The sequence below is a fragment of the Labrus mixtus genome, chromosome 1 (genome assembly GCF_963584025.1).
Source record: "Labrus mixtus chromosome 1, fLabMix1.1, whole genome shotgun sequence".
Lineage (NCBI taxonomy): Eukaryota > Metazoa > Chordata > Actinopteri > Labriformes > Labridae > Labrus > Labrus mixtus.
In genome coordinates this window covers 33,257,933-33,271,105 of record NC_083612.1, presented here as the reverse complement: position 1 = coordinate 33,271,105, position 13,173 = coordinate 33,257,933, and the positions used below count along the sequence as shown (strand labels likewise).

Here is a 13,173-nt window from a genome sequence, read left to right as displayed (position 1 = left end):
TTGATGCATGCCCTCGCTCGGTTCTGCACGTGTGGGTGCGTTTGTGTGTGTTTTATAAGCGGCATGCACATTAACAAAAAATACAAACTGAGAAGAATAAGGCTGCCAGCCGTGTCAGAGCAGCACTGAACACTGTTGGATTTGTAAATGTTCTCCTGGTTGCCTCCCCCCCCCTCTGAAAGTCACTCACCTTGGGGATCAAGAGGCTTTATATGAAAGGTGACTTACAGTAAAAGATGCGCTCTTTTCTGTTTATGCTAATAAAAGCAGAGTTCTTTGCTTCCCTTGTGTCAAAGCCGTGGTGTTCCTCTTGTTCTCTGACCTCCTTCTTTCCGCACCGCTGTATTTCCTGCCCTTCCAATTTACCTTTTTAACTTGAAACAGCAGAAGGCTTAGCCCGCTCCTCTATCCACAGATGTTTCAGCAACCCAATGTAGCATTGTCAGACTCATTAGTTATACTCAGCCCGAGCGGCGAGCGGGAGCCGACCACTCAGCCTAGCACGTAATGCCGCTTTAGTGAACTAATGAAACTGTAATTACAAAAATAATGAGGAGCATGCAGTATCGTCCAGTACGTTTTTGGGGGCTAGTTATTTGTGAGCATGAATCATCATCATGTGCAGCAATTCCTATTTACTTTTTTATGCTTTTGGATGCTTTTTTCTGTCCTCTCTGTGTTATTGGATGCACTTTTGGCTTCTGCGTTCTGTGAGTTTCCGACTGCAGGGAGCAATATCCCCGCAATGCTCGCTTGTATGATGTATAACGAGGAACAATGTAGACCAAGGTCTATTTTCTGGGCTACTTAAAAAAGTTATAGTCCCCATTGGACCTAATTTAGCAAAGTGTAGGCTTTGTTGAGCCATGTTCAGTATATCTTTTGCATCTCAGCGCAGCAACAACACAATTCAGTCGTACTGTACACTTATCTGCATTTATACAAGGAGAACATCGAGGATCTGCTGAGCATATCATCTTACATTCATGTCAGTGCCCCCTCATATCTGTTTACTCTGTGGGATTGAACCACAGCTGCAGCACCTTTTAACATCATTCTTCTCTCTTTTGAACGCAGCTACACACAGACTTGGATGTGGGCGGCAAGAACATCAAGTACGTCCTCGCGGGTGAGGGAGCGGGCACCATCTTCGCCATTAACGAGTTAACGGGCGACATCCACGCCATGAAGAGGCTGGACCGCGAGGAGAAAGCAGAGTACACGCTCACAGCCCAGGTTGTTAACGCAGACACCGACGAGCCTTTGGAGCCGCCGTCTGAGTTCATCATCAAAGTCCAGGACATTAACGACAATCCGCCGCAGTTCATCGAAGGCCCATACCGAGCCTCCGTTCCAGAGATGTCGACTGTCGGTGAGTCACAAACAAACAGACATTCTCCCCGGTCTCTTGTCGCAACAAAGCAGCCTAATCAGTGTGTGAGATTCCAGAGATGGCTGGTTTCTAATGGGCTGTTGCATAAAATAATGACTGAATAAGAACAGGAGGAAATGAGAAGGCCTATTTATACGCTTGCTTGCTATGAGTATCTTGGCAAATGAAAACACAAGAATGATGAATCAAATCAAATCACCGGAACTCCAGTCATAGCGCTTATACATAAACTGATGTACTGGCTTCAGTCTCAGGGAATATTGCAGCCCCGTCTCACACAACAGGGGTTCTGGGACAATACCTGATTTGCCTCTCCTGACAATCAGAGGGATCTGCTTTGAGAAGCTCGGTCAGCTTCAGATTTCAGCCCTGTTTATCCGAGAAGGTGATAGCTTTACAGGTCCAATCTTTTCATTCCTGAGCCTCAAGACAATATCGTACATTATTTGATATAAGTAAATATACAGCTTTGGGGGAAAATCAGCACATTTACATGCATGTAAGCGTTTCTCTTCCAGTGTCTGTTCAACACAGGCATGACTCATTCTACCTGATGAGGTACTGACTTGGTGATCACCCAACAGCTTTGTGAAAAACGGGTGAAAAGCATGTCGAGGTGTATGAAAGCTTTATTAACAACTTTATTTTTTTTTGTAAATATATTTTGGGGCCTGTCTGTCTTTATTGGACAGGACAGTTGAAGAGAGACAGAACATGTTGGGAGGAGAGAGTAGGGGGTGACATGCAGTTAAGGGACGAGGAAAAATTATATAAATAATATTTTAGCAGTGGTCTCGTAATATTTTTCAGGAATTTATATATATCCATGATTATACAACAGTTAGTTCCAACCAAGCAATCTGATTGGACAAGAGGCATTCCATGAGTGACGATATAGGGGGAACAACATCACTGGGACTTTTCACAATATGTATCACTCCGCCTTGAATACAAAGCCAGACTACGTTTGAAATTTAAACACACATAAGAGAAAATGCTAGACGGAGACAGAGCCGGTCATGGTGTTTCTTAGCATCAGCAAACAATCCAGCTTTGAGGCTTACTTAAGCTAGCATGCTACCATTTATAGAAACCATACAAGCACATCTGGTTCTTGTTTGAGAAAAGACAACCTCTGTAATGTTTTGTTTTTGTATTGTTTTCTTCGTCAGTTGCCTTCATTTTTTTTTTCTGTATGAGATGAAGTGAGACTGCAAGAGGTGCTGTGTTGTCACTCTGGCATACAAGATAATCCCACAAATATCCTGTGGGGTTTGATTGAACCTTACTTTCAAATCTTGTAGTGAGTACATGATTGAGATAAAAGACAGTAAGATATGTGAGGTGTCTTATTTGTGCAGCGCAAATGGATATTTGGTATGATTTAGACTCAAAACTCCTGTAGTGTGAGCGCTGACCTTATATGCTAATGCTACATGCCTCTACAGTCCTACCCAGTCTGTGTGATGCAATATATGAGCCAAAAAGTCTTACACAGATTAAATTTAAAAGCAGCCTTTGCACGTTTCAGACATACTACAGCAGCATCAGCATATGTAGATGTACAGCTCTTGCCAGATTAAAAAAAAATGCTACGCTCCACTTTGTAAGGGTCAAAGGCCAGGCTATATAATGATCGGGAGCGTTTGAGAATATGTGTTTTTTTTTGTTGCATTCTTTTACATCTTAATGTGTGCAGTCGGTTATGTGATATAAACTGGTGATCACTACGGTTAAATATTTATGAAAAGACTGGAAGGCTCAGAATATAATATCTTTAAGACGACTTAAATTGTGTGAAAAGACGTAAAAAAAAGGAGCTGCTGTGGACTACTGTGAGAGGCATTAAGACATTTGTCATATCATATTTCCCTTCTTTACACCACTCTGAAGGCTTTGCAAACGTCATTGTGGGAAAACAAATATGGATACTTTTGGAAAGTTGAAGACTTGAGTAATTTATTATAATCATAGAGGAAGCTGCAGAAGCTAAGTAAAGTATAATGGATTTGCATTTATACTTACAAACTGCATCTCACTGCTGCTAAGCTTGACAACACTGACTGATGCTAATTGCCACAAGTTACTATTCTTCCATTCCCCTCCAACTGGAACACAAACGCCTTGTGAACACTTTCCATTTCACACTATGCTAATATATTCATATATTCACATCCCTATTCCGTCCATGCATTTAAATGACCACTGTGAGATGATCACATCGTTCAGATGTATTTCTCATCAAGGATCGGCAGAAGAATGTATGGGGATGTGCGTTTTTCTCTTCAGGGGGGGCCTCACCGCTGACCCTGGAGCAGTGGGAGTCTTGTAAAAAATGTTTTTTTTTATCCATGGCAGGAAAGGAGATCAGAGTGTGTCTTTATGCCTTTTTGACATTGGATGAGTTCAGCGGGGTGGCTGAGGTCTGTTGTTGGGTGCTGTTTTGCTCTTGTTGTTGTGTTTTCCTCATCGAACTTCCTCCTGTTACCTGTCATGAAGCTGACACAACATGCTTGGGCAGATGGTGTTAGGCACGTAATGGAGTCTGTTAGGCTTTGGCATCAAATGTAACTGTGATTAAGCTTCAGATTCTTATGATCACTGCAGCTGATTTGTAATTGCAACCACCGCTGCTGCTGCTGCTGCAAACGAGGAACAAAACACATAGCATAAAGAATCCGTGTAAACACAGAACAACAATGAACTCTTGTTGTCTGAACTCTGTTACTCGATCCCTGCTGCGCATTGTTTTGGATCTCGGTTGAAATGTACTGCAGCTCTCTAAGGGTTTTGTCAGTGCGGTGCAGGGACCGCCATAGTGACGGGGTAGAGAGCAAAAGTGGTAGTTGACAGCCACTCTGTGATTTGCCGGTGGGAATAATGCATAAGAAATGGAAATTGCCGTCTCTTTGTTGATTGTTGTTCCCTTTTGTCACTTCTGATTAATTAAACATTCGCGGATGCTCAGTTGTTTGCATGAAAGGCCTTTTTTTCTTTTCAGCGACTAGTTTTCCCTCTTGTTAAGTTTTCATGTGCTGCGGCATTACGGGGAAGAATCAGATGCTCCGGACAAACAAACAATAATAAGTCATTTCATCTCTCTCGCCTTGTGTTCATAAATCACTGGTTTTCTTGAGAGTTGGTGTTTTATCTGTATCATGCAGAAATGAGAATTTATGCAAGGACTGGATTAGTGGAAGAGTACTGAGCGGTGGATTCAGGAAAAGGGGAGTGCAAGATGAACGGATTTCAGTGAAGTCGGCTGCATACGAGCAAATCTTCTCACCTCGACATGAAACCGAGGAGCATTAAATTGTAATCACGGCACATGCTAGGAGACGCTGTGTTACACGTCGAATTGAGCTCAGACAATGCTGAGTGTGCTGATGTATTTCTGCTCAGCGAGAACCCACCTGCGTCGAATAATCAAAAAAATCTAATCCAGACCGTAACAGGCTGGTTCTCCTGATGATGTTATCCACTTACAGAGCCTGTCAGTTCCACTCCAGACTTCATCAATGTCGAACCGTCTTCTCCCTTATCGAGAGTATCAGAAATACCCGGGACAAATATCAACACCCACCTTTTATCTGTCAAGGACTACGCTTAGATAGAAAAACCCCTCTCATTGAATGTCACCATCCCCCCAAAGGAAGCGGTCCCCACAAGCCGGATGAGATATGTGACATGGGCCAGCGAGGTCGCCATGTTTCCTGTGTGCTGGAGGAGCATAGAGGTTAATGGGAAATGAAGGAGGAAGACCTTTTGTTCTTCCTTTTAAAAGAGCCAGTCGGATAAGACGTGTGGCTTTCTGTGACTTTTCTCTGACTTTCATTTTCCTGAATGGCTGAGGATAGTAGGTGACTACCATTTTAATTGTTTGGCGGATCAGCTCTCAGAGTACAATTTAACAAAGAGAGGAAGCGGAGGGTAAAAGGTGGTGATAATGCCGGAGGAGAGACGGCCAGACAGAATAGAGTTTGATCTCATTAGGAAGGAGCCAGGATAACTCTAGAGATCGTGTGACTGCTGTGCTTGAACGGGATCTGCCACATGTTGCTGCTTAAAAAAAAAAGGTGTAATTCTGAATCTAAGAACGTCAACTTTTCTAATAACTTAGGTGACAAATTAACTTTACCTAAAAAAACAACAACTGTGCTTTTCGTCTTAACATGACTTAAAGCTGTTTGTATGTACTTAGAGATCCCTGCTCGTGTTGTACTCGCTCTTTGATGTACGTCGCTTTGGACAAAAGATTTTCTTTGCACCACTTTTCAGTGAATAAAACAAAAAAACTTCTGTTCTGTTAGCTACCTAATGCTGTACGTCTGCTATTTTGAAAACTGCTGCCTGCCCTGCCTGAAGATGAGTTTGTGGCCTAGAAAACAAGACGATGAATGAACAGAAGGTAAAGAGCAGATGCCGGGAGAGCTTAACACTCTGCAACACATACATAAAGGAATGAGCTGCAAAGTTAATTTATAGAAAAGAACAACACACTTGGAATATATGGAGGACACCAGGACTGCTGGATAAGTAGTCTTCTGTGACAAAGTTTTGAAATAAGCTAACAACATTCACTTCTTAACCTGGGATCTTGATATGATCAGCTTTTCTTTAAAGGTCACATATTATGCAAAATACACTTTAGCATGTTTTTCTAACCCTATATGTGTCCCTAGTCTGTCTACAAACCCCCCAATCATGAGAAAAGTCCATCCTCTCCGTCTTTTGCCTGCTCCACTTTTCAGAAAATGTGTGCTCAAACAGGCCGTTAGGAGATTTTCCCTTCATGACATCACAAAGGGCAGTAACCCCTCACGCAGGTGGGTGACACTCCCGCAGCTAGGTGTTTGTTCTTCCCTCTGAGTCTGCCTTCTCACCGTAAACAACTGGGCATGGTGCAAGAATGCCCGGGCCACTCCCCCTTCCAGAGAGGGACGTGGTCAGACAAAGCTGTCTTGGATTTAAAGCTACAGACACAGAAACAGCCTGTTCTGAGCAGGGCTGAAATAGGGGTTTATAGGCATGATCAAATACAAGATGGGAGTGGGTTTTTACCAAGCAACTTCACAGAAATGTTTTGAGGAGCTCTGAGACTTATTTAAAGTGGCCGAAAAGGAGGATAATATGTGACCTTTAATGTGTTTGCTATTGCAAACTTGCACACTGCCAAAACTCAAACCATAGAGGGAACACTTGTCTTATTTCTAGAAATAGCTAATATATTGATATAATCCACATTCACCTGACATGTCTGGATAAACATCGTATTTCAAGGCATAAAAAGCAAAAAAAAAAAGAAGGACTGAATTGCTTTCAAAAAACTAAGAATATCTTCCAATGCAGCATGCTAAGTGTACATGTTAAGTGTCTTAAAATGAGATGTACTAACTCATTAAGAAAGTACATCTCATTTTCTGTTGGTTCATCTTCTAATGAGCAACCTTCTCCCTGCAATGCACACACTAGTTTTATTGGCTGTCAGTCTAGAAATATTAATGAATGCTGTTTTGACTTCATATTGTATTTTGTAGATAATCTCATTGATTTTGTTTTATGCGCTTTACAAGTCACCAGGTTGTGTCATCCCCTCTGCCTCTAATCTTCTGCCAAATGAAGGCAATGTGGCCTTTTCTTTAATTAGAGGATCATATTTAATTTATTATCAATAATATCAGCAAATTAATATTTAATAAACACTACCTCTCCATGGCTCTAATATTGTTAGTTTCATATGTATACATAGTTAATTTTCTTCCAACGTCACTTCAATTACATGTTGTTTTTTTTTCTTATTGATGCAAGCATCGCCATGATTATAATTATCATTCATTTTCACGGATGCACAGATCCCACAGGATTAGTAGATCCTGTTTCTCTGTTAATGGGGTCTTTGACTTTAAGGCCAGTAACACACTGACAAATCCCCCCCATTTGTCCGCGAACCATATGCTAGAATTATCAGGCTGCGCAGCTGACAAGGGGGTTGTGATGTAGTCGGAAATTACAAAGTCTGCTTGAAGTGACGCTTCAGGTAATTAGGAGGAGGTCGCTAGACCGGCCTCCCTGTGCTCACAGGGTGCCAATGACAATAATTGCTACACCGCGAAACAAACTTGCCGAAAGTTGTTTTGCAGGATGGAAGTCATGTGAGAGCATTCCCAGGAGTGTTAAGCTGTGAGCGGGCTTCATTATCAAGGCGATTAATAAAACGGGCGCGTAGACAGATGGCCATCTCCTGTTCGCGAGGGGGGCCACGCTCTCTGAAACCCTGCAAAATGAATACCTGTATGGCAGCGCAGAGCCTCGCCAAATGTGTCAGGATCTGCTAAATTGGAGCGCAGACATAAAATTGAAGTGACATTAATAGATTACCTGGAGTTGATTTGCATTTTGAGAGTTATTATGAGTGTGGGTAACAGGACTAACAGGCACAGCCGTCTATGTAGGGGCCTTAATGATGTTTCTGATTACGCTCTCATCACCAGAGGCAGCTGGGAAAATAAGTAAAGGCTTGTCATCACAGATTTGGACGATAAATGAGCAGACTTGATCAAGGGGAGACGTATGGAAATGAGCAAGATGCAGACCTTTATCAGCGCTGATCGTTACACCCTTACAACATACAGCAGAAAGCTCACTGTGATCACAGACTATTTAATAGCCACATAGTATAGTAAGTGATCCACTGATATATAGTCCTGCATGAAGGATAACATTGTTCAACATTGCTGTATGTTTTATCAAAGCATGTATCTGTGTGTGTGTGTGTGTGTGTGTGTGTGTGTGTGCGGGAGGTTTTCTTTCCCTGTATCTATCTATATATCAAGCTCTCCATCTCCCTACACAATTCTCACTGATTCATGCTGCTCTCCACTTTTTTCTACACATCGGCAACTTTCAGATCAATACCGGGAAAGCTGAGTTATTTTCAGACCATTTCATGCTCCACTTGGGTCAGATGTTCTCTAAAAATCCCCTTCCTGGATACACCTAAAAATATTATTGTACAGCACTGTGCTGATCTTGCATTAAATCTTGAACACACCGAGGTCTGTGGAAGTGTGAGTCTGAAAGCAGTAAATGCAGTTTAACTTGAATAAACCCGAGCAGTATTTCAGGGTCACAGCAACCCACATAAGTAAGAAGAAGCACATTTATAGTGCATCTTTTATCTGGCATTTCTCTGCTGAGCTTTGAGCACAGAGCTAAAAGCGAGGGTGTCTGGTGTTTGTGTCTCTCTCTCTTCTCTGATCCTAGACTCTGGTCTGCAGCTTGGCAGATGGACTGAGTGGCAGGGGGCCCCTGGCCCTTTAACATAGTGGGCAGCTGGGCCAGAGCTGGGGCCGGGAACATCTGACGAGCACGCTCCTGGGCTGGGCAGGGCACGCGGCAGATTGGTGCTGTGGTGATGGTGGTGGGCGGCTCACAGGCCAAGCTGGGGTGAGAGGGGGTCAGAGCAGTGAACCTGGCCAAGGCTGTGACTCTCTGAGGCCTGTCTCACTGCCAGGTGGTGTGCATGCCAGCCTGCCCTTTCTGTGGCCGCTCTAAATGGGGATAGGACAGGCCTCCGAGGCAGGAAGGATTTAACTGACATGCTGGCGTCTCTCTGTAAATAACCATCTACTCCCATCTATCGCACCTCATTTGGCAACAACATCTGCATTTGTTCATCTGTGTGTAAGTGCATGTTCATGTGTCTGTGCAGCCTGCTCTCACTCACAATTGGTTTGATGAAGCAGCTTAGTGTGTTGCCCAAACTGTCAATACATGATGCTGTAGAAACCTCCCTTCTTTTGGTTTGTTTCTGATGTTTGATTGAGTAATATGAAGAGAGCAAAAAGTCTGCAGGAGGAGGGGGATAATCGAAGTGTCAAGAAAACACAGGGCTCTCAATCAGATGGCCTGTGTCTGATTCCTGCGTGACACTATGATAAATGTCGACCTGTTGTGTGACAAGTGTGTGACTTTCTTTTTAAAATACCCAGTGTATGATTGTAATGTAACCTAAATTGCATTTAGGGGAGTAACACCCGAGTCCCACTGTCTGTGATGTTTTCAGAGTCCTATCTTCAGTTTGTTTACTTCGCCGGGACGGCCGGCTGACTCCTCCCCTCACATATAAAAGTTGTTTAATTGAGGGACTAGAGAAAAGAAGAATAACATACTGTACTCACTGCTTAACTGTGTTTCTAGATCACGCTCATTTCAGGTAAATGTACATGCAGTGTGAAGATACGAGCATAATAAAGATCACTAGCATTAGCATGTTAACACAACAATGAAGCGCAAGTTGTTTTGGTTTCATGCTGGTGCTCAATGGCGACATCTGCTGGAATAAAAAAATCGCATATAAAGCCTTTAAACCTATTTAAGACATTTTCAAGCTGAAAAAAAAAATCTAACTGCGACTGTTTAACTTTGTTTTGCATAACTTGGTAACGTAACCATGGATTCCTGCACAAACCAAGCTGATGTTAGCATTGTGCCCAGATTGTCATAATTTGAAGCTTATAGCCATAGAACAAGCAACCGTATTTGATGAGAAGGAGACAAGAATATGTTGGTTTATTGATTTATTTGTGATTAACTGCTTCTTCTTTTTGTACACCCATTCTTCCTCCCTGCACTTGATGCATAGTAACAGCTAATTTGGCATGTCTTTGTTTCACACTTAGCCATGACATATCTAATATAAGAATAAAAAACAGGTGAGTCAGACATTCCCGAGCTATCTTTATGATGTTCAGGAGCAAAAAAAAAAAAACATACACGCACAGTCACAGCTGCTCAATATCACATACAAATGTGTATTACTAATTCATCAAATGTTATTTATTATCTAGTGTACCTCTGAATAATGTATGTTACATCATCAGTCAATGCTCCAGATGCAGTAATATAAGCTCTTTATGGCCTCCTGGGGGCTTCATTTATTTGCAGACAGGCCTATATGCACACACTGTAAATGCATCTACATTGAATGCACGCACACACAGTTTACACATGCATAAGTGCATATAAGTGCACATGTACACTAAGATGCACAGCGTCTCTGTGTTTGGCAAAAAGCCACCATGCAGTCACAAAGATGCTGTTGTTCAGGTGTAATTTGTCCCTGCTCCCCTGAGTCGCCCGCAGAGACTCGCTCTCTTTGTAACTCGTGCAAACACTTTTTTTTCTCCCCTCCTCTGTACTTCGCCCTCCCTTTTTGCTCGGCATTGCTCTCTTTTTGCTAAGCTAATGCTCTCTCTCACCCTTCCCTTGAGGGAGAACAAAAAAGTAGCTGGCTTCTAGGTAATGAAGCCCTTCAATGTGATCTGCATAAGATTGCCTCCCTTGCTGGCCTGGCTGCCTTGCCTCGATGAATAGCAAGAGACTCTCAATGAGACTGGGGACAAAAAGCAGCCTTCTCCTTAGCCACGGTGTCGATTCTCAAACAAAGACGGCCCTTTTCTTTTTCCCTTTTTTTTGCTGTGTCCATGAAGTAGAAAGAGCCCGAAAAATGAAAAGGGGCCGAGGTAAATAACAAACAAGATTCATAAAAGGGAAAGTAAATGAGAGAGCGTGTGCGCATATTTGTGTACTGGAGCATTCGGCAAGCTGTTGTGTGCCTGTTTCTGTAATGATGAGGGAAAGGATGCAAATAGCTGAGGCTGTCAGAAATGCCACCCTCTGTGTTGTCGCGCTGAGTGGATGTGATTAAATGGATTTCCTGCAACAAGGTCAACAATGGCACAATTGGACACGAGGGAAGCAAAAGGTCAAGAACAAAATGTATTTGGCTGAGTGCATTTCTCAAAATGTTTGTGAAGCTCCGTAGCTCTAATTAAAACGTAAAAACCTTCTGTCAGAAACACACAACCTGTCATGTCCAAGGTTACTGTCCTGTTTAATTAATGCTTGTAATGAAAGCTTTTTTTTTTTTTTTTGCAGCGCTGAAATGCATGTAAGACTCATCTTTCGCTGTCAAAGTGTCACACACTGCTGATCAGTGTATCAAGGTCAGCTAATCAATCTGAGAGGGAAAACAAGGACACAGCATCCTCCCATCAGCAGCTCTGTAGGAGGGAGGACAGAGAATGATCCTGGTTCGATTAGAAGAAAAAAGGACACTGTTGTGCCTCTTGATTACCGCTAGCGGGCAGATGACGGATGACTGAGCACCCGACTTTCATCCTTAAAAAAGAAGTCAAAATGTGAACAGTCCAACTGTCTCTCCCAGTCTGGATGTGAGACGGACTTAACCAAGCAAACAAGACGGCTGAGAAATAACGGATTGAATGACAAGATGTTTAGCAGAAAATGAATGGGCTACTGAATGATATTTATTTCCTATTTTAACTGTAATCTTAAACCCAAACATTCCCAAATTTTAAAGATGTGTCACATTTCTTTCCCCTTTTTTGCTTAACCAATCATATAATGAACTAATAACTGGATAATTTGGAATAATTAACAACTCATTAATCATTAATGAAAAAATGAGTTCCTATCCCCGGCTTTCTGCTGAGCCCAAAATTGGTGGTTAAGCCTTTTTTTTTTTTTCACTTGAATCTGTGTGCGACTGAAGTGCCATTGAAGTGAGGCTGTAACAAAGACTGCTTGTGCACAATAAAAAAATTATTTCACACTGCGAGGGAACATTTCTTATGAAGAGTACTTTTCTTTTTTTTTTTTAAAGACTGCTGCTGCACCATTGACGCCCTTTACTTCCATAAAAGTTGAGGACGTGCAGGAGAGATAAAAATAAGAGTGATGAAAATAACTGCAGGCGAGACTGACATATCCTCATTTTAGACCGTTATTTGGTTCCCTGCTGCATAAAACAAAGACTCACAAACAATTCCCACAATTCTACTGGATAGTCTTTTTGTTAAACAATATCCCATTGTAAATGCATAGATCTTAAACATGACCTAAAACACCTGTCTCACAGGTGTCTTGGTTCTCTTCTTGAACAGAAAAATGAACTGAACATGTCAAACAAGTAAAGCAACATTTTAGAGCAGCCCGTTTGTAATAGAGTACTCCTCATTTGTGTTGTTTGATAGAAAGAGCTGTTGGGACTTCCCATGTCAGTGGACACTGAGCAGCAATAAAGAGTTGTTACAAAGACGACCTTTAGTCTTTCAATCAGAAATATTTTATTTAATTTTGTGTGGTTTGAATAACCATTTTCACACTTCCCTTTTTCTTTTCAAATTCTGTCAACAGCAGAAATATCACTAAGACATGAAATATACCATCTCTGGTCTACAGCGGCCGGCCTTCAGCCTGTGACCTTTAACCCCAGCACACCCATACCACACACTTTAGCCTTGAGTATGATATTGCTTTACACAATATGATACACCACAATTCACAGCCACAGATGGGAAACATCTGTGTCCCCATGTATTCTGATGTAACTAATGTATAAATATAATCAAATGCAGCATGAGGATTCTTCACATGCAATACGTTTTTCTTACATACGGTAGATGCACAACAGATGTGAAGTGTTAAAAAAACTCACTCTCACTCCAAGTTTCCAATGGGTGTCAACATGTAGCGTTTAAGGACCCCTTGTAAACATGTTTGTTTTCTGTGTTAAACTAAAAGTCAACGTTGATTTTTACGAGGAATTTCACCTCTTTAAAGATTTACTTTTGTGCCTCTTGACCTCTTTAAAAGGCACAGATTACGTAAATTACTGATTGTTTGTACTTTTCTCTTTTTCAAATGAATGGCGCATTGGCTGTGTAACACGATTTGTTACATTTTAAATGCGGATT

General features: G+C 41.9%; 1 protein-coding gene across 2 annotated transcripts in view; it reads left to right on the top strand.

The window, feature by feature from the left end:
* cdh8 (cadherin 8) overlaps positions 1–13,173 on the top strand; it is a 115,570-nt gene that overhangs the window by 41,911 nt on the left and 60,486 nt on the right. For both annotated transcript variants that reach the window (XM_061042619.1, XM_061042629.1), the window contains exon 3: positions 1,078–1,372. In XM_061042619.1, the coding sequence (XP_060898602.1) occupies positions 1,078–1,372 (295 nt within the window). The remainder of the gene's footprint in view (positions 1–1,077; positions 1,373–13,173) is intronic.